The sequence below is a fragment of the Saccopteryx bilineata genome, chromosome 1, assembly GCF_036850765.1.
Source record: "Saccopteryx bilineata isolate mSacBil1 chromosome 1, mSacBil1_pri_phased_curated, whole genome shotgun sequence".
In the NCBI taxonomy this organism is placed as follows: Eukaryota; Metazoa; Chordata; class Mammalia; order Chiroptera; family Emballonuridae; genus Saccopteryx; species Saccopteryx bilineata.
Window position 1 is genome coordinate 143,041,768 of NC_089490.1, and position 27,699 is coordinate 143,069,466.

General features: G+C 45.9%; 1 protein-coding gene and 1 non-coding gene across 2 annotated transcripts in view; one reads left to right on the top strand and one right to left on the bottom strand.

Moving 5' to 3' along the window:
* BRD4 (bromodomain containing 4) overlaps positions 1-27,699 on the top strand; it is a 97,951-nt gene that overhangs the window by 10,224 nt on the left and 60,028 nt on the right. The window contains exon 2 of the mRNA XM_066271323.1: positions 27,285-27,426. Coding sequence (XP_066127420.1) covers positions 27,401-27,426 — 26 coding nt within the window. The 5' untranslated portion in view covers positions 27,285-27,400. The remainder of the gene's footprint in view (positions 1-27,284; positions 27,427-27,699) is intronic.
* Positions 26,852-26,930, bottom strand: TRNAR-CCU (transfer RNA arginine (anticodon CCU)). Its single transcript is given in 2 exon segments — positions 26,852-26,886; positions 26,890-26,930. It is a non-coding gene; the product is annotated as a tRNA-Arg (tRNA).

Genomic DNA, 27,699 nt, shown 5'->3' on the forward strand with positions numbered 1-27,699 from the left:
GCTTTATCCACTGCGCCACCACAGGTCAGGCGAGACTTCCCTATTTGTATATTGGATTAAAGGTTTTGATTTCTACACTATAAATTGGGGCAGACCAGGGGCTTACTCTCTATCAGTTCCTGAGATTAGCATTAAAAAGAGAGCAGAGCAGAGAAAGGCCACGTGGAGGAGGCCAGGAGAAACAGCCAAGATGGTGGAGTGCTAAAGGAGAAGCCAGTTAGTGCAGAGTTTGTGCAGAGAGAAAGATGGGGTTCAAAGGAGAATGAGGCTGTTTAGGTAGACACCTTTGATTCTAGGAAACTCGGATAAGTCAGTAGCTTTGTGAGTGCTGAATGAGTGGATTTTGGAGCCCAGTGTATGTTTTTACTTGCCGCTGGGTGCAAGCTAGGATTAAAGATAATGACCCACCAGTTCATGGCTCTGTTGTTTCATTACTGTCTATCTAAATCCAGTGTGAACCTGCATGGCCAGGTGGCTGTGATGGTGGCTGTGGATACTGGCCTTACAGACAGTTTTTGCTGTTGGCTTTATTTAGTCTTTTAAGGGGCTCAGAATAATTGAGGATCCTCTGACCAGGGATGAGACTAGCCCTCCTCTCTTTTAAAAAAGATTTTATTAAATTTTAGAGAAAGAGAGAAAGGGGGGGTGGGTTGGGGGAGCGGAAAGCATCAACTCATATAGTAGTTGATTCTCATATGTTCCTTGACTGGGCAAGCCCAGGGCTTTGAACTGGCAACCTCAGTGTTCCAGGTTGATGCTTTATCCACTGTGCCACCAGAGGTCTGTCTCTTTGAGGATGTGATGAATACTGTGGATTCTTTCTCCAGAAAAATGCTTATGTGTGAATATTGAACAGCTTTTATGGGAGGGAGTTTAGAACCGTAAACCCCACCCAAGGAGCATGTACGAAAATATACTGCTCACAAAAATTAGGGGATATTTTCTTTTTAAAAAATTTTATTGCCTGACTTGTAGTGGCGCAGTGGATAAAGCGTTGACCTGGAAATGCTGAGGTCACTGGTTCGAAACCCTGGGCTTGCCTGGTCAAGGCACATATGGGAGTTGATGCTTCCAGCTCCTCACCCCTGTCTCTCTCTCTCCTCTCTAAAATGAATAAATAAAATTTAAAAAAATTTAAAAAAATTTATTCATTTTTGATAGGGAAGAGAAGGGGGGAGGAGCAGGAAGCATCAACTCCCATATGTGCCTTGACTGCTCAAGCCCAGGATTTCAAACCAGTGACTTCAGAGGTCCAGGTGGACATTTTATCCACTGCGCCACCACAGTGTCAGGCTAGGGGATATTTTCAAAATGAATATGAAGTGATAAAATATCCCCTAATTTTTGTGAGCAGCGTGAATTAACTGGATTTTACTTTGAGAATGAGAAATTTCTTGTGTTTGTTAAAAGGCTTTTTGTGGTTCCTGACCTGTGGTGGCACAGTGGATAAAGCATTGACCTGGAATGCTGAGGTCTCCTGTTCAAAACCCCAGACTTGCCCCATCAAGGCACATGTGGGAGTTGATGCTTTCTGCACCTTCCCCTTTCTCTTTCTCTCTCTCTCTCTCTCTCTCTCTCCCCACTTCTGTAAAATGAATAAATAAAACAGTTTTAGTGGGGGGGGGGGGGAAGGCTCTTTGTGGTTGTGAAGACCTTCCTTTTTGTATGCATTGTTTTTTCAGACATTTGCAAATTTATGAAGCAGAAACAGTGTGGAGCACCCTTTTTGATTTGTCCTTGTAAAAATCTTCCAGGTTTTTTTTTGTATTTTTCTGAAGCTGGAAACGGGGAGAAGTCAGACAGACTCCCGCATGCGCCCGACCAGGATCCACCCGGCACGCCCACCAGGGGTGATGCTCTGCCCACCAGGGGGCGATGCTCTGTCCCTCCCGGACGTCGCTCTGCCGCAACCAGAGCCACTCTAGCGCCTGGGGCAGAGGCCAAGGAGCCATCCCCAGCGCCTGGGCCATCCTTGCTCCAATGGAGCCTCGGCTGCGGGAGGGGAAGAGAGAGACAGAGAGGAAGGAGGGGGGGGTGGAGAAGCAAATGGGCGCTTCTCCTATGTGCCCTGGCTGGGAATCGAACCCGGGTCCCCCGCACGCCAGGCCGATGCTCCACCGCTGAGCCAACCGGCCAGGGCCAAAATCTTCTAGTTTTTACAGAGCCCTCAAGTAACCTGTGTGTCAGCAGTGGTACAAACCTGACCAGGACCCCTGTGTACCCTTTTCTCAGCTTGTCCTCTAATGTGCCATAATAGACCTACTGCAGTGGCTGCAGGTGGAAGAAGATTTGTATTCTGGGCTCTTCACTGAAGCTGCCACAGTTCTAAAATTGTCCCAGTATTTTTCTTTTTTTTTTTTTTGTATTTTTCTGAAGCTGGAAATGGGGAGAGACAGTCAGACAGACTCCCGCATGCGCCCGACCGGGATCCACCCGGCACGCCCACGAGGGGGCGATGCTCTGCCCCTCTGGGGCGTCGCTCTGTCGCGACCAGAGCCAATCTAGCACCTGGGGCAGAGGCCAAGGAGCCATCCCCAGTGCCCGGGCCATCTTTGCGCCAATGGAGCCTCGCTGTGGGAGGGGAAGAGAGAGACAGAGAGGAAGGAGAGGGGGAGGGGTGGAGAAGCAGATGGGCGCTTCTCCTGTGTGCCCTGGCTGGGAATCGAACCCGGGACTTCTGCACACCAGGCCGACGCTCTACCACTGAGCCAACCGGCCAGGGCCTGTCCCAGTATTTGATATCAGCCTGGAGTCTTCGCTGCAGAAGGTAATCCAATGGGTCGCTAGCCAGCGTGATCATTGGTGGTGTTGGATATTGGGTTGACTTAAGAGTATAGCTGTGGTCCTTTGAATGGCTTAGCACCTGCTCTCTGCTGTGGGACATTTGTTCATGCTCTTGAACCTGCAGACTGAAGGAGTACAAACCATTCTTCAGCATAATACACTGGGCTTAAGACTATGAACATGCTGTCTGACCAGGTGGTGGCGCAGTGGATAGAGCGTCGGACTGGGATGCAGAAGAACCCAGGTTCGAGACCCCGAGGTCGCAAGCTTGAGCCCGGGCTCATCTGGCTTGAGCAAAGCTCACCAGCTTGGACCCAAGGTCACTGGCTCCAGCAAGGGGTTACTCGGTCTGCTGAAGGCCCGCGGTCAAGGCACATATGAGAAAGCAATCAACGAACAACTAAGAAGTCGCAAGGCGCAACGAGAAACTGATGATTGATGCTTCTCATCTCTCTCCGTTCCTGTCTGTCTGTCCCTGTCTATCTTTGCCTCTGTAAAAAAAAAAAAAAAAGAGACTATGAACATGCTACACCAAGTTGTGTGTATGATGTCAGTATTCTCTCCCTCCCCAAATCCCTATCTGGTGAAAGAATAGGAAGTACAATTCCATGAAGTTGAGTAATTCTTCTGTAATTGGGGTAGAGTTGTCAAAGGATGGAAAGGACCTATTCTATGAATAGTGCAAATGAACTTGACTCTTTCCTAATCTCTAGTGTGAAGATTAAATTTGTATGTGCTAGTCCCCCATTTATTTACTGTTCATGTTAGCTTTAATTAGTCCCATTGCTCTGCTTAGTTGAATTACAATCTTATTGTACAAGCATGACTTGTTACTTAAGCAGTTTCCCCCTGCTATTATTATTATTATTATTATTATTATTATTTTTTACAGATAGAGAGTCAGAGAGAGGGATAGATAGGGACAGACAGACAGGAATGGAGAGAGATGAGAAGCATCAATTATCAGTTTTTCATTGTGTGATACCTTAGTTCATTGATTGCTTTCTCATATGTGCCTTGACTGTGGGCCTTCAGCAGATAGAGTAACCCCTTGCTCGAACCAGAGACCTTGGGTCCAAGCTGGTGAGCTTTTGCTTGAACCAGATGAGCCCACGCTCAAACTGGTGATCTTGGGGTCTTGAACCTGGGTCCTCAGCATCACAGTCTGACGCTCTATCCACTGCGCCACCGCCTGGTCAGGCTCCCCCTGCTATTAAGAGGTGTAGCATACATGAAGAAGTTTGGTAAAAGGTGGTATTATCCATGTGTAGATTGTTTTTGTTTGTAATCCTTATTAGAAAGTCCCTTGGCTTTCACTTACAAAAGTTGCCAAGTAACAGTTGTGTATATGTCTTCATTTGTTTTCCTTTTGACACTAGGAAACAATGAGCTGACAGATGAGCTGTCTGAAATAGTACCACTTTCATGTTTATCTATTTCCAGATGATAACTTGACATTTCTTTGTAATCCTAGGAATGCAGTTTTAATTGACCAGTCTTGGAGGCCTTTTGAGTTGCAGCATAGCATACTTGTCCTCAGTGTTAATCTCTCAGGACATCTCTGCTTTTTTGCTCTGGGAATCCATGCAAGCATCCTTTCCTTGTACTTATGAGAGCTGGATACAATCCCTGGCCTGTGACTTTTTCTGCTTGCCTTCTGGAGCCCCACATTATTACTATTGTTCACCTTGAGACCATGGTTATTATTGATTACTGACTCCTTGTGAAAAACTTCAAGGCTTTTAACAAAAATAGCCTGTGAGTAGACTTCCCAGTAAAAGTTAGAACTACCCTTTCTGAATGGACCTTTTTTTCTGTTACTTGTTTGCCTATTCTGAAATGGTCAAGTCGAATGAGTCACCCTACTGTCTGTGTCAGCTTTAGTGTATGGAACTATAATGTAATTTCTTCTTCCTCACTTTGTTCTCCTACCCAGACTGGGAGCTTGAGCATACGTTTATGATCACTCCATTTTAGTGAATATTTGAGTGATTACTGTGCACCAGGTGCTGGATTTCTTTTTTTTATTTCTTTTTTATTTTTTTAATATTTATTTTTATTTTATTTATTCATTTTAGAAAGGAGAGAGAGAGAGGGAGAGAGAGAGAGAAGGGGGTAGAGCAGGAAGCATCAACTCCCATATGTGCCTTGACCAGGCAAGCCCAGGGTTTCGAACCGGCGACCTCAGCATTTCCAGGTCGAGGCTTTATCCACTGCGCCACCACAGGTCAGGCCAGGTGCTGGATTTCTAAGGGCCTACATAATGTCTCCATGTGGTCTCCAGTATTGTCTCCATTTTGCAGATAAGGAAGCTGATGCCCAGAGCATACAGTCACTTGGGCAAGGTTAGGTTTGCAAGGACACAAAACTGGTAAGTAGTGGTGCCTGACTCCAGAGCCCATGTGCCTTTGACTTCTGTGAGCTGTTGGAGGGAATCGCCGCAGACAGATATTTGGGATAATACATAGTGAGCACAAGGTAGACTTAGGAAATACTCTTTGAGAGGTCAGTCTAGACCAGTGGTAATCAACCTGGTCCCTACCGCCCACTAGTGGGCATTCCAGCTTTCATGGTGGGCGGTAGCAGAGCAACCAAAGTATAAATAAAAAGATAGATTTAACTATAGTAAAGATTTATTCTGCCAAACTTAGCGAAAATCTGATATAAAGTACTTGGTAAGTAATTATTATTATATGCTTTAATTTGCTGTAACTCTGCTTTATAAATTTTATAAAGTTACTTCCCTACTTTATAAATCACCATTACTGTGGAACCTGTGTGCGGTTAGAAAATTTTACTAATAACAGATACAAAAGTGGGCAGTAGGTATAAAAAGGTTGACTACCCCTGGGTCTAGACCAGGCGTCCCCAAACTGAGGCCCCCTGAGGCCGTTTATCCGGCCCCCACCGCACTTCCAGAAGGGGCACCTCTTTCATTGGTGGTCAGTGAGAGAAGCACTGTATGTGGCGGCCCTCCAACGGTCTGAGGGACAGTGAACTGGCTCCCTGTATAAAAAGTTTGGGGACCCCTGGTCTAGACAGTCCAAGAAGGAAGAGAGGCCTTCCATAGGAAAGGAACTGGCTTTTAGGCTGGTCCATCTGGAGGACAGCTGTGGCTTGGATGGAGACCTGAACAATTCTGCAGGCAAGTACCTATTTCTTGGGACACTCACTGGGGCAAGGCAGGGAATGGTCTGGGAGGGTCATTACTCTGACTAAGCAGATTTCCTTTTCATTAAATGCATTACATGAGTGGAATTAAGCCTCACCTTGAAAAGATTTCCACTAGAACATGGAACTTTCTTGATTTGGTTTCAGTACAGAGGAGGGAGTTTGGGGGAGTCAATAAACCGAAGTGGGTGTCATCTCTAGCCTAGGCTTGTTAAGTCAGGGGTGTGTACTGGATCAGTGGTCTAGTACAACCTTTTTTGGGCCATGGACCAGTTTAATGTCAAGAAAGTATTTTCACGGACCAGCCTTTAGGGTGGGACGGATAAATGTATCACATGACCTAGACAAGCGTCAAGAGTGAGTCTTAGACAGATGTAACAGAGGGAATCTGGTCATTTAAAAAAAAAACATTGTTGAGACTTAAATATAAATAAAACGCAAATAATGTAAGTTATTTATTCTTTCTCTGCGGACTGGTATCAAATGGCCCACGGACCGGTACCACTATACTAGAGTGCTACTTATTGTAGGGTGGAGTTGAGTTCTGTTCATGGGTGCTTATTTCCCATTTAGGGTTTCTTATTTGAAGGGAATTCCCTGCCTTAAGTAAACGTGTTAAATTGGGCGACTCCTAGGCACTCAGCTACTGTGTAATAATAGTCTACATGTGCAGTGAGGATTCATTGATGAATAAAGGTGTTTCTCATGTCTGTGTGCCATGTACAGTTAAACCGTAACTGGATGAGAGTTTGGCACATATTCCAGGAATCCTCATCTCTAGTGGTGAGTGATGCAATGCTAGAAAGGTGATATAATTCATTTAATAAGTGTGCTCTGAAGAAACATTTTCATTTTACTTTTATAACTTTTCTTGACTTTGTAAAATGACAGTTAATCTCATTGAGTAACAGTTCAGCTCTTGAGTGGCTATGAGAAAAATTCACTCCAAGAGAAAATGGTAGAAGTGGTTAGACAAGCTCCATGCAAACTTGGACTAGTAATTAGAGTTCATGAGCAGAACATACTAGATTGATTGCAGCATAATTCTCCCGCTGCTCTAAGATCCTACTGCTTATAGATAAAACCCAAAGTCCCATTCTGGGTTCTCTGGACCCCTGGCTTCTGTGATAGTTCACTATTCCATTCCATGTCTTTGCACTTTGCTTCTCCGGGAATCTCGCCATCTCTAGGGTCCAGTTTAGATCTCTCTTGTTTTACAGTGACCCACCTAATTTCTAAAGCTTTGCTGTTCAGTGGAACTTCCTGCAGTGATGGAAACATTGGGTTTTTGGATTATCCTGCATGGTGACCACTGCTGCCAAGAGGCAATTGAGCTCTTGAAGGTAGCTAGAAGACTCAACATCATGCCTGCTTTGACAGGTTTCAGAGAAGTGGGTCTCACTTTGGTCTCATGAGGCTCCTAAGGTGTCCTGGTTGACATTGCCCTGTAGGCAGTTGGATGTGCAGTTCTGTGGTGCAGGGGCGGTTCTAGCCAGACTTGGGGGCTGCTTTTAGGCTTTGCCAGGAGGATGGGGCAGGTCTCCCTGGGACCATGGGGAGAGAGAAGAGAAGGGGCCTGGGGCCAGCATTTATGGTGAGAAGATATCAAAGACTAAATCCTGATTTATGTAGTTGGGAAAATGCCCCTCTGCCACCTCCTATAGGAGGTTGGAAGTGGAGGTGAATAAATAGCATTCATTGGGGAAGGGCCTTTCCTTCTAAAATCATCCTGTAATGAATTCTAGCTGCCTACATAAGTATCATGTTCCCTAGTGTCTGCCCTTGAAAATTTCCCATCCCTCTGGAATGTTCTTTATCTGATTTTACTGGGCTGTTTGTTTGTTTGTTTAGTGACAGAGACAGGGAGAGGGACAGGTAGGGAGAGACATGAGCAGCATCAGTTCTTCGTTGCTCCACCTTAGTTTTCTGATTGCTTTCTTATATGTGCCTTGACCAGGGGGGCTACAGCACAGTGAGTGACCCCTTGCTCAATCCAGTGACCTTGATATTCAAGCCAGTGACCATGGGGTCATGTCTATGATCCCATGCTCAAGCCAGTGACCCTGCAGTCAAGCCGGTTGAGCCCGCGCTCAAGCCAGTGACCTTGGGGTTTTAAACGTGGGTCTTCTGCATCCCAGTCCGATGCTCTATCCACTGTGCCACCATTGGTCAGGCTACTGGGCCATCTTTATTGCATTTGTTCTGTATATCTCCCTCTCCTCCATTTTATTTATTTATTTGATTGATTGATTGGATGAATGATTTTGAGAGAGAAAGAGAAGAAAGGGGCGTGGAGAAGTGGGAAGCATCAATTCTCACATATGCCTTGATTGGACAAGCCTGGGGTTTCAAAGTAGCCATCTCAGAGTTCCAGGTTGATGCTTTATCTACTGCACCACCACTGGTCAGGCTATTTTTTAATTTTTTTTTTTTTTAGCGGCCGGGGGTGGATAGGTACTAGCAGGGACAAACAGGAAGGGAGAGAGATGAGAAGCATCAACTTGTGACACCTTAGTTGTTCATTGATTGCTTTCTCATATGTGCCTTGACCAGGGAGCTTCAGCTGAACCAGTGACCCCTTGCTCAAGTGAGTGAGCTTGGGCTTCAAGCCAGCGACATGTCTATGATCCCACGCTAAAGCTGTTGAACCTGCACTCAGGCCAGCAACCTCGGGAGTTTGAACCTGGGTCCTCATCATCCTGAGTTGACGCTCTATCCACTGTGCCACTACCTGGGCAGGCATCCCTCTCCCCATTTTGTGAGCGGAGCTTTGGGCGCTAGACTGGCCCAATTGGCCCATTATTATTTTTTAAGAATTTATTTATTGATTTTGGAGAGAGAGAGAGAGAGAAGTGGGGTAGGAGTGGGAAGTATCAGCTTGTAGTAGTTGCTTGTCATATGTGCCTTGACGGAGCAAGCCCGGGGTATCAGTCTGGTGACCTCAGCATTTCAGGTTGATGTTTTATCCACTGTGCCACTGCCGATCAGGCTAACCCATTATCTTTGTGTGTAAAGAAAATGATTGAAGGTTCAAGTAGGAATTATAAGGGTGAGTTGTGGTTTTAGAGGGTGCCAGTTGTGGGTCTGCCTGGATTGAGTCAACTGAGTGAGGTGAATGAAACCTGCTAGCAGAGCTTGCAAACCCTACAGCCTATTTGGTTTTACTCCATGATTATAAGCTTGGGAAATGTGAATATTTTAAAAGTTAATACTAAATCATGATGTTCTCTTTTAATGATATGATTAATAGTGTTGATTCTTACTTTCTGTTGCATTTTATTTTGCCTCTTACACCAGCTCTGTGAGGAACGTTTGCTGAAGCCAATTTTCGATGTGTCCCCCCACCACTTTTACTTATTTTTTAATTTATTTTTATTTTTTAAAGAGACAGAGAGTCAGAGAGAGGGATAGACAGGGACAGACAGACAGGAACGGAGAGAGATGAGAAGTATCAATCATTAGTTTTTCGTTCCGCATTGCGACACGAAATTGTTGTTCATTGCTTTCTCATATGTGCCTTGACCACAGGCCTTCAGTAGACCGAGTAACCCCTTGCTTGAGCCAGTGACCCTGGGTCCAAGCTGGTGAGCTTTTGCTCAAACTGGATGAGCCCGCGCTCAAGCTGGCGACCTCGGGGTCTTGAACCTGGGTCCTTCCACATCCCAGTCCGACGCTCTATCCATTGCACCACCATCTGGTCAGGCACCGGCAACATTTTAAAGTGTGCAGTAGTGTTAACTATACACACATTGTGCAACAGATCTCTAGAACTTTTTCCTCTTGCAAAACTGAAACTATATCCATTGAACAACTCCCCTTTTTCTCCTCCCTCAGTCCCTGTCAGCTACATTTTACTTTCTAACAGTTTGACTATTTTAGATACCTAACATAAATAAGATAGAATATTGCAGCATTTGTCTTTTTGTGACTAGCTTATTTCACTTAGCATACCACTTTTAGACTTCTGCCACTTCCTCATTTAAAGTTCATCCATGTTGTGGTAACCATAGCTCATTTTCACCAAAGTGTGAATTCATCACAATTTCTTTGTCCTCTGTTGGTGAGCATTTGGGTCATTAGATTTCATTTTATTGAGGAGGAAGGGAGAACAGACAAGGTACCATAATAAGCATGTTGCTGTAGGCATTCTTCTGCATGTGTACATTCATGAGAGTGTGGTAGTGTCTCAGTAAGTGCCCAGGAGTGGAATTACTGGGCCATTGGAGATGTCATAATGCCAAATTATTTTAAAAACCAGTTATATCAGTTTACCTTATTACCACATCCAAAAATGTTGGGCTGCATTTTTTTTCACTAGTGTTGGCATTAACAGATTTTGTATAATTTCCCAGTCTTGGTGGATATTTTTTTTTTTTTGCATTTTTCTGAAGCTGGAAACAGGGAGAGACAGTCAGACAGACTCCCGCATGCGCCCGACTGGGATCCACCCGGCACGCCCACCAGGGGGCAATGCTCTGCCCATCTTGGGCGTCACCATGTTGCGACCAGAGCCAGCTAGCGCCTGAGGCAGAGGCCACAGAACCATCCCCAGCACCCGGGCCATCTTTGCTCCAATGGAGCCTTGGCTGCGGGAGGGGAAGAGAGAGACAGAGGAAGGTGTGGCGGAGGGGTGGAGAAGCAAATGGGCGCTTCTCCTGTGTGCCCTGGCCGGGAATTGAACCTGGGTCCTCCGCACGCTAGGCCGACGCTCTACCACTGAGCCAACCGGCCAGGGCCAGTCTTGGTGGATATTAAATGTCATTGTGACTTCGGTTATCAGGAAAATACAAATTAATGAGGTAAACATCTTTTGCCCTTCTTTGAAATTCCTGTTCCTGACTTTAGCTTTTTTTTTGTTTTTGTTTTTCTTTAGCTTATTTATGTTTTTAAATTGATTCGCAGAAGTTCTTTGTAGAGTCCAGTACCAGATCTTTTAGGGTAATTCATTTTGCAAGAATCTCCTCCAAGTTCGATGTGTCCCCCCACCACTTTCACAGCATCTTTTGAGGAACAGAAGATCTTAATTTTAGTGTAGGTGAATTTTACTGATCTTTGTATTATGATTGGTGAGAAGAACACAGCCTAAAGTCACATGTTCTATCTATATCTTCTAAGAGTTTTGCCTTGCAACTATACCCTGAATCCATCAGGAAGTGATTTTTGCATATAGGCTTAAGATTCATGCAGCCTTCAAATCCTTGCAGGCTTTGCAACCTCAGTTGTGTCCTTAGCTGTAACACTTAGATCCTAATTTCTACTGTGCACAAGGTTCTTGTGAGGTCAGAATACAATGTCCTAACAACTTGAGCCCTGAGCTCAGTAGGCTTTTAGTGATTGGTCCTTGGTCTGAGCCTAGCTGCATTCCCTAAGCGTGTGGACATTCAGAGAAAGTTGGCACTTAATTCTGAAAGTTATTGCTATTATGTTGCCTGCCAACCGCTGCAGGCATCTTGGCCAGGTTGGGTTTGGCTGCTGAATGAATGATTCCCCTGACTGGCTTGGAACATGTTCAGTCAGTGTGCAAAGCTTGCCTGGTGCAAACAAATGCTCAGTCAGTCCTAGAGCTGATGGGTGTGATATCTGATGCATTCTAGAAATGACTGCTTCATCCCTGGTGTAGTCTTTTTTTTTTTTTTTTTTTTTGACAGAGGCCGAGAGAGAGAGAGAGACAGACAGACAGACAGACAGGAAAGAAGAGAGATGAGAAGGATTAATTCTTTGTTGTGGCTCCTTAGTAGTTCATTGATGGCTATCTCATATGCGCCTTGACCGGGGGTGGGGTGAGGGGCTCCAGCAGAGCGAGTGACCCCTTGCTCAAGCCAGCAACCTTGAGCTTCAGGCCAGTGATCATGGGGTCAAGGCTGTGATCCCACACGCAAGCCAGTGACCCGTGCTCAAGCTGGTGAGCCCACGCTCAAGCCGACGACGAGGTTTTAAACCTGGGTCCTCTGTGTCCCAGTCAGACGCTCTATCCACTGCAGCACCGCTTGGTCAGTATTAAGGTTGAGTCCTGACATTTCTTTTATTAACTAATTAATTAATTAATTCATTCATTCATTTTAGAGAGAGAGAGAGAGAAGGAGGGGGAGGAGCAGTAAGGATCAACGCCCATATGTGCCTTGACCAGGCAAGCATAGGGTTTTGAATCGGTGACCTCAGCATTCCAGGTCAGCACTTTATCCACTGTACCACCACAGATCCAGTCCTGACACTTCTAACCAGGAGCCTCAGGCTTTGAGAGGAGCTGGTTTAGTGACTGCCAGGGACCACATGTACAGGCACACGGTACGCATTAATGTTAGCTAACAGACTGCTGGGGATCTGTTGGTCATTGGTATTTTTGCTACAGCATACCTTCTCTGAATGACTCATGGAGGAATAAAATGGGCTGAGATTGTGTGGTATGGTTAAAGATGCCCATGATCACAGTAATGACCATCAAGGCTGGGTGGATGTTTCTTTAATAGCTCTGGCCAGAGTAAGGATTTTGGGAGCCTTTCGCAGTTGCGTTCTCTGAGTGTTGTTGCTGGAATTTTGGTCAGGAACTTTGTCATACAACTTTCTCACAAGGGACTACTGAGCTAGGCATGTAATAAGCCATAAAATGTTGATCCTTCCCTTCTCACCCTCACTTAAAAAACAGGAAACGTCCCAATGTACAACAGCCAAGGAGTGGTTTGTGAACCTGGGGCTTTCATGATGGATAGGGGCTGTCACACTATAGTTAAAGGTGACAGGGTCTGTACATATGTTGTTTCATCAACACCAGAACACAGAAAGTGAGGGGAATATTAAGTAACTCTGAGCTAACATGTGAAAAGTGGTGTTGTGATGCAAGGTAACCTTTTACCTACTTATGGCATTGTTGCATTTTATTGTGATGTCAGTTAAATGTTTTACTAAGAAGACCTCAATCAATAGGCAATATAATATTGTCCTGTTTAGTGTTGCTTCTTCCTTCAGGTGTTGCTGTTGGCATCAGTTGAGAGTCACTGTATTCTCAGGCACTTTGTTGCTGAGGAGTTCCCTCCCCTTCCTCCCTGTAGTGGCAATGTCTTTACTAGTTTTGAGATTTAATCAAAACATTGAAATTGGGCTAGGGTCCTCTGGGAAGCGTTTAGTATGCAAAATTCCACAATAGATTTGCTCAATCAGGTTAAGTTAGTTTTCTCAAAAGAATAATGAACTGTCTTGTACGTTAAATACTCTCAAAAAGCTGTGTATCAGCTTTCTGCTTTCCTCTTTCTCTGAGCTAGGAGTTGCCCTTCTTTCCCAATTAATGGGAGTGCAGAAAATGCTGTAGTCTTGTAGCCACAAGGATGTGTGTGTGTGTGTGTGTGTGTGTCAGAGAGATAGGGACAGACAGGAAGGGAGAGAGATGAGAAGCATCAGTTCTTCTTTGCAGCACCTTAGTTGTTCATTGATTGCTTTCTCATATGCACCTTGACTTGGGGTGGGGGACTTCAGCAGGCAGAATGACCCCTTGATCAAGTCAGTGACCTCAGGGTTTTGAACCTGGGCCCACCGCATCCCAGTTTGAGGCTCAATCCACTGTGCCACTCACTGCCTGGTCAGGCGGGTTTTTTTATTACTTTTATAAGATTGGTAGTCTTGCCTGACCAGGCAGTGGTTCAGTGGATAGACTCCAGGCGTCCCCAAACTACAGCCTGGAGGACGCATGTGGCCCCCTGAGGCCATTTATCCGGCTCCCGTGCCTCACTTCCCGAAGGGGCACCTCTTTCATTGGTGGTCAGTGAGAGGAGCACTGTATGTGGCGGCCCTCCAACGGTCTGAGGGACAGTGAACTGAACTGGCTCCCTGTGTAAAAAGTTTGGGGACCCCTGGATAGAGCATACTCCTGGAACGCTAAGGACCCAGGTTCAAAACTCGAGGTCGCCAGCTTGAGTGTGGGTTGCCGCCTTGAGCGTGGGATCATAGACATGACGTCCATGGGCACTGGCTTGAGTCCAAAGGTTGCTGGCTTGAAGTCCAAGCTTGCTGGCTTGAGCAAGGGGTCTCTGGCTTGGCTGGAGCCCCCTGGTCAAGGCACATATGAGAAAGCAATCAATGAACAACAAAGGTGCCACAACAAAGAGTTGATGCTTCTCATCTCCCTTCCTGTCTGTCCCCCCACTGTACCACACCCCCACTTAAAAAAATGATTGGTGGTCTTTTCTGCTTTGTTGTCTTAAGTATAAATATAAGTCACAAAATTCATTATTTAATTTGAACTAGAGCTTTTCTTTTAGAAAAACACTTTTTAACACTTAGTAGTTCATCAGTATTTCAGTAGCTATGATTGAGCAACCTTGAGCACTTGACAGATGGCAGGCAGCATTTGTAAGCCTGCTTATTCTTGAGACAACCTGAGTGTGGACTCTGTGAACCACAGTGTCTATTGCTGAAGGTACCCCAGGTTAGCCCTGGAGCTTAGGGTTCAGACAAGGCTGTTCCTATTCTGCCTCAGTCTATCTCTGCCTTCCTTGCCCAACACCAGGTGTGAAGTGGGTGGGCCCGTACCTGGATTCTTTGTTTATTCATTTTCTTAAGTTTTTGTGCTGTAAAATTTACTGACAAATGCACCACCACAGTCAAGGTACAGATACCCCTCAAAATTCCCTTTGTGCCTTATTGGTGGTCAGCCCCTACTCCTCACGTTTTATTTTGTTTGTTTTTGTTTTGTTGAGTGAGAGGAGGGTGGCAGAGAGATAGACTGCTGCATGTGCCTGACCAGGATCCACCTGGCAAGCCCACTAGGAGGTGATTCTCTGCCCATCTGGGGTGTTGCTCTGTTGCTCAGCAACCAAGGTCTTCTTAGTGCCTGAGGTGAGGCCATGGAGCCACCCTCTGCACCCCAGGCCAACTCAATCCTGTCCTGGTTTGGCTGCAGGGGGGCGGAGAAAAATGAGAGGGGGAGGGGTGCAGAAGCAAATGAGCACTTCTCTTGTGTGCCCTGACTGGAAATTGAACCTGGGACATACACATGTCTGGCCGATGCTCTACCTCTGAGCCAACTGGCCAGGGCCCACACATGGATTTTTAAACAAGCTCCCCAGGCAGTTTTCTGTGTAGCTAGAGATAAGAGCCACCACTTTAGAGCTCTCTGCAGAGCAGCAATTGAGTCATGTTTGTTTGCTTGAGAGCCTTGGTGGGTGAGCTGCAGGAGTGGGTAAGCTGCCTGCTGTAAGGACAGATAGATAGCATTGGAATGTTGGAGCAGTGGTGACTGCTTAGTGGCAGCCAGTTGCTGCAGCCTTGCTCTGGGAAAGGAAGGAAGAAACATGAATGTCATGCCACAGAGTATACTCATGCTGGGCTACCAAAGGAGCCATGGAAATGTGTTCCTGTTTGTGTGCCTCTGCATCTGTTCATCTTGGGCATTCTGCCTGAGGCTAGGGCATCTATTGCTGAGGTGTCACAAAAGAAATTGCTTCTCAACTGGAATTGACCATAGCGTGGTTGCTCCAAGCCCGGGTACCCCTATATTCCTTCATCTCTTGCCCCATCCCTACGAAGGGACTCTCTGAGTTGATTGCATAAATTACTGCAAAAGATTGTATGACTTTATAAAAGCTGCAGAACTCTAAGGCAACGATTCTTTTCAAAATGGGAGAACACTTTGCCCATTTGTCATAATGGGCTAAGAAAGCGCTTGGCTCTTCTGCTGTAAGATAGACACAGTGGTGTCAAGTAGTGGTAGCCCAGAGCCTTGGGCATTTATAGTGACTATGGAACGACTCTGTGTCTGGGCATAACCTATAAAGGTGACATCATGACCCAAGAGCTGGAATCCCAGGAAATTACCTGGACTGCTTAGGGATCTCTTAGCATGGGACTTTCTTTTGTTAGGCCTCAGGTGGAGTTTGACTGATTTTGTGTTTAACTAGGGATAAATGATTTGGCGTTTTTTCTATAAAGTCAATTTTTGGTTGTAGGAAATGAATTGTTACAATTTTGTTTTAGTTCACAAGTGTTAAAGAAGCTGTATAGAAGTACTCTTTAAGCCTGACTGATGATGGCTCAGTGGATAGAGCGTCAACCTGGGACACTAAGGACCCAGGTTCGAAACTCCCAAGGTTGCTGGAGTGAGTGCGGAGTCACTGGTTTAAGGCCTCTTCCAACCCTATCAAGGCACTTATGAGAGACAGTGAACAACTAAACTGACACAGCTATGAGTTGATGGCTTCTCATCTCTCCCTATTTCTGTCTTGTCTCTCTCTTTTCCATTTTTCTCCCTTTTTGTCTTTTTTGTTGTTTGTTTGTTTTTGTATTTTTCTGAAGTTGGAAACAGGGAGGCAGTCAGACAGACTCCCCCATGCGCCCGACCGGGATCCACCTGGCATGCCCACCAGGGGGCGATGCTCTGCCCATCTGAGTGTTGCTCTGTTGCGACCAGAGCCATTCTACCGCCTGAGGCAGAGGCCATGGAGCCATCCTCAGCGCCTGGGCCAACTTTGCTCCAATGGAGCCTTGGCTGCGGGAGGGGAAGAGAGAGACAGAGAGGAAGGAGAGAGGGAGGGGTGGAGAAGTAGATGGGCGCTTCTCCTGTGTGCCCTGGCCGGGAATCGAACCCAGGACTCCTGCACGCCAGGCCGCCGCTCTACCACTGAGCCAACTGGCCAGGGCTTTCCTTTTTTTTTTTTAATTTTTTTTTTAATTTATTCATTTTAGAGAGGAGAGGGAGAGACAGAGAGGGAGAGAGAAGTGGGGAGGAGCTGGAAGCATCAACTCCCATATGTGCCTTGACCAGGCAAGCCCAGGGTTTCGAACCGGCGACCTCAGCATTTCCAGGTCGACACTTTATCCACTGTGCCACCACAGGTCAGGCCAGGGCTTTCCTTTTTGTCTCTTTATCTCTATCTTGAGGGGGGAGTACTCTTTCATCCTTTTGGGGGGTGGAATGGGGTGGGGAGAGGCTTGATGTGACCGCACGTTTTTACAGTAAGAATAAAAAGAAAGCATTTTGCAGTTTTTCTTGATAGTGATTCAAGTTAACCATACTCTTATACAGATTTAGCCAAGATTCAGGCAAAAACAACCAAATAATCCAGCGTTGCTTACAGTAAATATTTCTGTTTGTGGACTTGTACCCATTTGTATGTTTTGTAGAGCCCACCAATAAACCATTGCTTAATAATGAGGTTTGGGCTAGGTTGTGAGTACATGGACCAGGCAGGGGGGTGTCTTGGCTTGTAGGGTTAAGGCACTACTGCCTGTACAGAACTTCCTGTTATGCTTCACTTTCACCTCAGAGATAAGATGGCAGAAATGCCTGAGGTTGGGGATGGGGACAAGCAGACTGCACCCCTTCTTCTCTGTACCTGGATCCTTCTATGCTGCTGTTACCATTCCATCCTTGATTTCCAAGTGAACTGGCTTTTTGCCTCTTATATCATCCCCTGTGATGAGGGCTGCCTCAGATTGCTGAAATGAGGATGGATGACTTGTTAGAACCCACATCTGTATTTCCTTTGTCAGCAGGTGGGGCATCTCCCACTAGACCTGAGCCCAGTGCAGAGTCAGATCCAAGAGTTGAGATGTCATCATACTCTAAAGGAGTGCAAATGGAAAGTTTTTGTACTGACCACTAGACAAAACAAAGGAAAGGGCAGGCTTGAGAAACAACTGAAGCCCCCCAAGGTGATTTACAAACTTTGTAAAGACAGAGTGGAGGGACTTTAAATGCTTCTGTTTTTGTATATTGCTTGTCTGCAAAGATGAGGGCGTAATGTATTCCACTGATGTTTTCTCAGTAACATAAAGGAGAAAAGCTTTCAGTAAACTTAGAACTACAAAAGGAACAATTTGGGAAGACCTAGCAGCCTGTGCAATCTGGTTAGTAGGAGGGCTATAGATCTCTATGGCTTTTCTGATATTTGAAGGGGCCATGACAGGACCTAGGTGCTATGCTGTGTTTTCTGTCAAACTTGTGAGCTGTAACTGAGGGCTGCTATACTGTTTCACATCTTGGGCTTACCTGTTTGTATGTGGAGAAGGGAAGGAACTAATATTTTGTTTTTACCATTTGCCAGAAACCATGCTTTTTTTTCTTTCTTTAGCCCTTGTGGAAAAACAAGATAGCTATTACAAAACCCCAGTAGAGCCTGACCAGGTGCTGGCACAGTGGCTAGAGCATTGGCTAGCTAGATTGTTGGCCTGGGATGCTGAGGTCCGAGGTTTGAAACTCTGAGGTCACTAGCTTGAGTGCAGGCTCATCTGGCTTGAGTGTGCGATCATAGACATGACCCCATGGTTGCTGTCTTGAGCCCAAGGTTTCTAGTTTGAGCAAGGAGTCATTGGCTCAGCTGGAGCACCCCCCCTCCAAGGCATGTATGAGAAGGCAATCAGTGAAAAACTAAAAATCCTGCAATGAGTTGATGCTTCTCATCTCTCTCTCTTCCTGTGTCTTATGCCCATGATAAAAATATCCCTGTGTCTTGTGCCCACGATAAAAATATCCTGATAAAAGAAGGGCTTCGGGCTGAGTTGTCTGTCCAGGGTCTCATGGGTAGAATCTGAACCAGTCTTGTTTTCTCTGAAATAGTTTCACCTGTGGGGTGAGGGCAGTTACCACCATCAGAGGTCACTCCCCACCAAAGGGAGGCAAAGGAGGTTATGTGCTTACTACCAGAGAGAAACCAGTTTTTCTCCAAGCTTGAAAAGCCTCTGTTAACATACCTTTTGTAAAGTTGATTTTCAGAAGATTGAGAGTAAGTTGATTTGTCTCCCCTTAGGCCTCTGGTCTTTTAAAACAGATTTAAAGCTCTGCCATTGGACAGAGTGCTGCATCAAAAGCCAGTGCTTGAGGCCCTTGGCTCAGTGGTAGAGCATTGGCCTGGCGTGCAGGAGTCCCGGGTTCGATTCCCAGCCAGGGCACACAGGAGAAGCGCCCATCTGCTTCTCCACCCCTCCCCCTCTCCTTCCTCTATCTCTCTCTTCCCCTCCCGCAGCCAAAGCTCCATTAGAGCAAAGTTGGCCCAGGTGCTGAGGATGGCTCCATGGCCTCTGCCTCAGGCAGTAGAATGGCTCTGGTTGCAACAGAACAATGCCCCAAATGGGCAGAGCATCGCCCCCTGGTGGGCATGCCGGGTGGATCCCGGTCGGGCGCATGCGGGAGTCTGTCTGACTGCCTCCCCGTTTCCAAGTTCAGAAAAATACAAAAAATACAAAAAAAAAAAAAAAGCCAGTGCTTGGTGTGGTTGGAAGGTCAGTAGATTACGCATGGGATACCACTTCATCCCCATGCTATCCTCTTGGCTCCCCTTCACTTTAGCAGCCATGACATACTTTCTGCATTATTGCTATTAAAGACAACCTGGCTCGTCCGCAGACATCCTGCCTTCTCTTTGGGTTTGGGAGGTCTCTTTCCCAGGCTATGAGCTTTGTGTGGCTGGTATTGTAGTTAGTATCTGGCTCTGTTGAAACATTTTGCGGACCTTTTGCCTGGCCTGTGGTGGCACAGCAAATAGGTCATTGACCTGGAGTGCTGAGGTCACCACTTCAAAACCTCGGGCTTGCCCGCTCAAGGTACATACAACAAGCAACCAATGAACAACTAAAGTGAAGCAACTGTGAGTTGATACTTCTCTCTCCTCCTACCCTCTCCTCGCTCTGTAAAATCAATAATTAAAATCTTAATTATTTAGATTTTTTTTTTCTTTTTGTGGACCTTTCAACCTGCCAAGCACTGACTGGGTATTCTCCATAGCAATATGAACTTTGAAGAAGAGAAGCTAACCTGATCACAGTTTGGTGGATGCTTTGGTTGCTTGTAATTTCAAATTCCATTCGTTCATTGCTGATATGTAGGAAAGCAGTTGACTTTTGTTTATTAACCCTGTATTCTACAACCTTGCTATAATTGTTTCTTAGTCCCAGGTGATGTTTTGCCCATTCTTTGGGACTCTTTTATTGTGACAGAGACAGAGAGAGGGACAGATAGGGATAGATAGGAAGGGGGGGAGAGATGAGGAGCATCAATTCTTCATTGCAACTCCTTAGTTGTTCAATTGATTGCTTTTTCATATGTGCCTTGACTGGGGGGCTACAGCAGAGCGAGTGATCCCTTGCTCAAGCCAGCGACCTTGGGGTCAAGTCAGCAACCCCACGCTCAAGCTGGTGACCTCAGGGTTTCGAGCCTGGGTCCTCTGCATCCCAGTCCGATTTATTCACTGTGCCACCACCTGGTCAGGCTCTTTGGGACTCTTCACATAGGTAGTCTTATCATCTGTGAAAAAAGGCAGTTCTTTCTTTACTTCTCAGTATGTGTCACTTCCACATCCTTGTCTTAATGCAGGGGTAGTTACCTTTTTATACCTACCGCCCACTTTTGTATCTCTGTTAGTAGTAAAATTTCCTAACCGCTCACTGGTTCCACAGTAATGGTGATTTATAAGGTAGGGAAGTAACTTTACTTTATAAAATTTATAAAGCAGAATTACAGCAAGTTAAAGCATATAATAAAAATTACTTACCCAAGTACTTTATGTCGGATTTTCGCTAAGTTTGGCAGAATAAATCTTTATAAAACAACTTATTATATAGTTAAATCTATCTTTTTATTTATAGTTTGGTTGCTCTGCTACCACCCACCATGAAAGCTGGAACGTCCACTAGTGGACAGTAGGGACCAGGTTGACTACCACTGTCTTAATGCATTAGTTAGGACTTCCAGCAAGGCATTGAAAAGGAGTGGCAAGAAAGGGCGCTCTTGCTTTGGTCTAGAACAGGGGTCTCAAATTCGCGGCCCGCCGAACAATTTTGTGCGGCCCACAGACTAATCCACGAAGTTCAGAATATTTTGGATAAAATTAAGTAAGCCCGTGGATTAGTCTGCGGGCCGCACAAAATTGTTCGGCGGGCCGCGAGTTTGAGACCCCTGGTCTAGAAGATCCTAGGGCAAAAGAAGCTAGTTTCTCAGCATTTAGTAGACCCTGTGGTTGTGATAAGACAAAATCTGGCTATAGGAACTCTTGAGAAGGCCACCAAAGGCAGACTTGGGGTGAGCAGGGACTCGGGAGGCTTCTTGAAGGAGAGGGGTTTGCCAGGATGCAGTTCTGTATAGTTCAGAGTATTCCAGACAGGGAAGGCCTAGTTTATGCAAATGAGGAAATCAAGAGTGTAATAATGATATATGTGTGAGCCATACATGTGAGCATTTCTGTGAGAGAGACTGGGAACCTGGCTAAAATCCTTGGGCTCTTGTTACGTGCCAGGGACACGGTGTGAATAGACAGTAGACTGTAATAGGAGTTCAGATGTGGTACAGCTGTATCTTCAGCAAGCCAGTTCTAGGGTGGGCAAGCTCTATACCAAGGTTAAGCTTCAATTGTATGGCTTATTCCTGGGCCACTGTTCCCTTTCATGGCCCTCTAATTGGTAGCTGACTTGGAAATTCTAGATAGCACAAAGGAGTATCATGGGGTTGAGTGTGGAAGCATTGGGGAACAATTATAGCTGAAGAATAGTTTTATCTTTTCCCTTTCTGAAAGTTAACCTGTTAATTCTTTGTTCTCTGAATGTCCTCTGGAGTCTGGGACAGCCTGCCCACCATTCACTGTCCTTCACTACCATGCCACTTCACCATGTAGAGCTCCAAATTCCAGGCCTCACCCCACACTGGCTTTCTCCATTTAGGAATCTTGGGTGTCAGATGAGCCCTGGCATCTAGCCATTATTTACAACATTCTTTCTGGGAATCCAGCAGAAAAGTCCCAAGAACTGGCTTGATGAACCTTTGGAACATGTTTCTGTCCTAAGTTAACTAGTTGCCATGTGGTATGTTGAGAAGACTTCTGCAAAATTAGTGGGAAAGGGAAATTTTCTGCGCTCAGAAATTAACCCTGGAATTGCAGCCAAATTTATGTTTTCAGTTAGCAGCAGAATCACATTCTACCATTTCTCTTCCTGTCCCCTTCGCTTCTGGACTGGAGAGGAAATAAGTGTACCCAGGAAATCTCTGCATGAGGGTATATTCCACTGAGCTGGTGAAGATCACAGTGGGGTGCCCGGTGCCTGTCTGCCATAGACACCAGCGTGTCTCCTCCACTCTGAACTGCGTGTCCAAATCTTTGGCACTTCCAGACCCTTATCCTTTATAGCTGCACAGATGCAAGAGAAGAGAACATTGCATCTTGGTGTTTTCATCTGTATTTTAGTACATTTGCAGAAATGTATAACTTCATATTAGGAGAAAGTTACTGTGAATTACAGTTATACAAACTCTCAGACTCCTGGTATTTCCTAGCACGGCATACCATTTCTTGATTGTACAGTGGATATCAGTCTTGGTTTGAATGTTAGAGTCACCTGGGAAGTTTTTGAAACTATTAATACTTGGCTCCCACCCAGGACCCTGTTCATTGGAATCTCGGGAAGGGGCCCAGTCATCAATAATTTTTTTTGTGTGTGTATTTTTCTGAAGCTGGAAACGGGGAGAGACAGACTCCCGCATGCGCCCGACCGGGATCCACCCGGCACGCCCACCAGGGGGCGATGCTCTGCCTCTCCGGGGCGTCGCTCTGCCGAGACCAGAGCCACTCTAGCGCCTGGGGCAGAGGCCAAGGAGCCATCCCCAGCTCCCGGGCCATCTTTGCTCCAATGGAGCCTTGGCTGTGGGAGGGGAAGAGAGAGACAGAGAGGAAGGAGGGGGAGGGGGATGGAGAAGCAAACGGGCACTTCTCCTATGTGCCCTGGCTGGGAATCGAACCCGGGTCCCCCGCACGCCAAGCCGACGCTCTACCACTGAGCCAACCGACCAGGCTTCATCAATAATTTTTAAGGTTTCCCAGATGCCACCAATTGTACAGTTTTGTAAACCACTGTTTGTGCCAAGATTTCACCCTGGGTCTGGTGCTGAGTGTTGAGAATCTGGAAGCTGCAGTTTTGTTTGTTTTTTTTTTTTTTTTACAGAGGTAGAGATAGACAGGGACAGACAGACAGGAATGGAGAGAGATGAGAAGCATCAATCATCAGTTTCTTGTTGCGCGTTGCGACTTCTTAGTTGTTTTCATTGATTGCTTTCTCACATGTGCCTTGACCGTGGGCCTTCAGCAGACCGAGTAACCCCTTGCAGGAGCCAGCGACCTTGGGTCCAAGCTGGTGAGCTCTTTGCTCAAGCCAGATGAGCCCGCGCTCAAGCTGGCGACCTCAGGGTCTTGAACCTGGGTCCTTCCGCATCCCAGTCCCATGCTCTATCCACTTCGCCACCACCTGGTCAGGCTGGAAGCTGCAGTTTTGTAAGGAGAGACTTACACTGGAAAAATGCAGGCTCTTATGGTCATGCCTGGCTAAACACTTTTGTTTATATCGCTCCTGGATTTTTCTCTATCTTCATTGCGGATTACCATTTTCTTAGTCTGAGGCCAAAAGAAATGGCGGCCTGGTTCATTATCAAAACCCTGTTGAGGCCCTGGCCGGTTGGCTCAGCAGTAGAGCATCGCCCTGGCGTGCGGGGGACCCGGGTTCGATTCCTGGCCAGGGCACATAAGAGAAGCGCCCATTTGCTTCTCCACACCTCCCCACCCCTCCTTCCTCTCTGTCTCTCTCTTCCCCTCCTGCAACCAAGGATCCATTGGAGCAAAGATGGCCCGGGCGCTGGGGATGGCTCCTTGGCCTCTGCCCCAGGCGCTAGAGTGAGTGGCTCTGGTTGCGGCAGAGCGACGCCCTGGTGGGCGTGCTGGGTGGATCCTGGTCCGACGCATGCGGGAGTCTGTCTGACTGTTGCTCCCCGTTTCCAGCTTCAGGGAAAAAAAAAAAAACAAAAACAACAAAAAACCTGTTGACTATTTTGGCTACATTTGGGCACTGCTGAAATCTGTTAAGTGGGACTCTGTCCATCTTAAGTGTTGGAGCTATTTCTCCTAGTTATTTGAGATGGAATACTTTCTGAAATGAATTACCAGAGTCTTTGCCCTGAGGTAAAAAGGGATGTGGCTTCACACATGCTTTTAGCAGCACTATTTACATTGACCAAAAAGTAGAGACAACTCAAATGTCCACTGACATAAATGGATAAACACAGTGACATATCCATATAATGGAAAATTATTAAACTTAAAAAGGGAGAAAATTCAGATATGCTCTAAAACATGAATGAACCTTGAAGACATTGTGCTAAGTGAAAGAAGCCAGACATCAAAAGACAAATATTGTATTATTCTACTTATATGAGATACCTAAAATAGTCACATACATAGAGATAGAATATCGAAGAGTGGTTACCAGGAGTTGGATGGAGGAGAGTGAGAGTTAGTATATAATGTGTACAGTTTCATAATGAAAAAAATTTTTTATGAGTGTGCCTTGCCCTCTTGCCTGGATATTGATCATATTCACCACAGACCTAGTGAGTCATGCCTGCACAGTTCACCTAAAGTTGTTTCCCTCTGCCAGGGCAGTTCAATTGTTGGCTGTTTTTCTTTTGGTAAAACTGTATAGTTGTCACCTTGCCTGCTATCAAATTACCAGCTGTTGATTCCTGCTTCTGTGCCTTCAGCTGCTCCTCTCCCTTACAGTGAGCTGCTTCTAATCTGGTGTGGCGGGAACAGAGATAAAGCCCAACCGTCTCAGTGGTGTGGAGCTTTATAAGGGTCTTACTCAGTGCCACCACTTTGATGTAGCTAAACTGTTGAGTTTCAGGTTTGTGTTTTAGCTTCAATTTTTTACATTTGGCATCTGAGTTTCAGCTAATCTTATTTTGAGTTAAAGTTGAGTTCATTATTCATTGGTTTTTCCATCTGGCTGTCACTGGTTTTTGTTTTTTAGTGAGAGAGCAAGGGACAGACATACAGGAGGGGAGAGACGGCATCAACTTGGAGCACTTTAGTTGTTCCTTGATTGCTTTCTCATATATGCCTTGACAGGGTGGGGGGCTGGCTCCAGCTAAGCCAGTGGCCCTTTGCTCAAGTCAGTGACCTCTGGGCTCAAGCTGGATGAGCCCGCATTTAAGTCGGCGATCTTGGGGTTTTGGACCTGGATCCTCAGTGTCTCAGGTGGACGCTCTATTCCCCTGCGCCACCTCTGGTTAGGCTAAATGTTTTCTCATTTGCTCATAGTGCTTTATTAGGCAAGCACCTTTCTATGTGGTCCATTGTGCAGTCCAGATAATGCCAGGAGCCTTTGGGTCCCTGTTTCCAGTAGCAAAGAGAGAGAAGAGGTGTAGATTGAGGCACCCAAGCCTGACTGGTGGTGACTCAGTGGATAGAGCTTCGACCTAGGATGCTGAGGTCCCAGGTTTGAAACCCTGAAGTGGTTTGAGCACAGGTTCACCAGCTTGAGCAAGGGGTCACTAGCTTGGCTGGAGCCCCCCCCCCCCCCCCCCCCCGTCAAGTCACGTATGAGAAGCAATCAGTGAACAACTAAAAAGTGCTGCAACTACAAGTTTGATGTTTCTTTTCTCTTTCTTCTTGTCTGTCTCTCGCTTAAAAAAAAAAGCACCCAGGTCTGTGGTCATGAATAGGGGTCGTGTCATGAAGGCACCTCTTCAAGACAGTTGTGACATGAAACTTTTTTCCCTTTGGCAATAGAGCTATGGAACTTCTGAGAATTCTGGGATAGAGAGAAAGCTAGGGTAGGGTCGCTATATACATTGGCTTGTTGCCATAGCAAGGGGACTCAGCCTGCTTTCCTGCTTAAAGGTGGAATATATTTGTGAAATGAAAAATAAATCAGCTTAGTAGCTGTTATTCAGAACTGCTACAATTGTGGCTTTTATTTCGGAAATCATTCTGTTGCTACCAGGAATTAGCATTCTTCTGGTTATAACATTGTAAACTGCCTGGGGGGTGGAATCGTGGAGGATAACTCATTTGAGGGTTGCCTTGCAGAAAATGTACATATATTTATAATGAATGTCGATGTCCAGGTAAAAAGTGAAGTTGTAGTATGGAACTCATTTGAGCTATTGTCTTGTGTAAATTCTCAAAGGTAAAAAGAAAAATGCCTGTCCTTTTTCATTATCTTTAAAAATGATAGTGTAAAGATGCTATCACTGAATGGAAGCTGTGATTTTAATTAAGCCACAAGTCCCCCCACCTGCTGTGTTCAAAACAGATATATATATATCATAGGACTAATATTTAATTTACATGTGAATGAGATGTTTCAGTGAAGAAAGTTTGTTCTCTAGGTGAACTGTTATCCCACTTAATGCATAATATGGAAAAAATGAGAAGAGATCAAGAACCATAGTGCCTTGCTTATGAAAAGTCCTAAGGAGTGGAGACTAAAGTCCCAATCCCATGTGCCCCGTGCCCTTTTTTCCATAACTACATAGATGTAGTTATTTTCATTCTTGATGCAGTTATTTCATTCTTGATGTCATCCCCTCACCTCCGGGCCAGAATATGGAACCCATAAGGGCGAGTGTTTTTGTGCTGAGTCCCAAGAGCCTGCAGTGTTGTGAGATACACAGTAAGTTATTTGTTGAATCAGAAATCCAAAGTTTTCACCTAAACTGGGAACACCTCAAATGACAGCAAACTAGTGACCCCTTGCTCAAGCTGGTGAACCTGTGCTCAACCCCTGTGACCAGGGGTATACCTGGTCATCCTCAGACTTCTGCTGTTTGGTCAGCATGGACCAGTTTTGTTTTTTTTGTTTGTTTGTTTTTTGTATTTTTCTGAAGTTGGAAACGGGGAGGCAGTCAGACAGACTCCTGCATGCACCTGACCGGGATCCACCCAGCATACCCACCAGGGGGTGATGCTCTGCCCATCTGGGGCATCACTCTGTTGCGACCAGAGCCATTCTGCCGCCTGAGGCAGAGGCCATGGAGCCATCCTCAGCGCCTGGGCCAACTTTGCTCCAATGGAGCCTTGGCTGCCGGAGGGGAAGAGAGAGACAGAGAGGAAGAAGAGGGGGAGGGGTGGAGAAGCAGATGGGCGCTTCTCCTGTGTGCCCTGGCCGGGAATCAAACCCGGGACTCCTGCACGCCAGGAGGCTGATGCTCTACCACTGAGCCAACCGGCCAGGGCTGGACCAGTTGTTTTTCCGCCTGTTCTTCCATTTCTTTACAGATCCATACCAGACAGATACATATTAGCATGTACCAGCAAAGGGGGCTGCAAAAGGGCAAGCCAGATAGATACTGGATACTGAGAGGGGGAGAACTGTAGTCATATCACAGCAACACAGTTAACAAAAGGAGGAGCAAGCGCTGGACCCTTACCAGACCTTTTGATTGGGGTCTTGCAGGGGTTTAAAGGACCTATATTTCAATATAGGTCCTTCTGAGACTATTACCTCTGTAATGAAGTAGACTTTTTTCTTATTTTTAAAGAACACTCTTTTTATTTGTTTGTTTTTTGTTTGTTTGTTTTTGTTTTCAGACTTTATTCATTTGAGAGAGAGAGAAGGGGGAAGGAGCAGGAAGTGTCAACTCCCATATGTGCCTTGACCAGGCAAGTGCAGGGTTTCGAACCAGCGACCTCAGCATTCCAGGTCGATGCTTTATCCACTGCAGCACCACAGGTCAGGCAAGAACACTTTTAAACTTCTCAAATCATACTTTGGGTTGAAATGAAATCTGTACTAGCGTTTATTCTCTATCTTTACTCACTAGAGATAGTGAACCTCACCGTTGAGGGATCTTGTATCTATGGGGGTGGGGGCTTATATTTTCATAAATATGGATCAGTATGTAAATGGAACAGATCAGAACATGAAAACTTTGGGCTTGGGGGAAGAAGGAAGTTATGTGTGCTGTGAGCTTTGTTGCCTCTGGGGTGTGCCTGGCTTGGGACA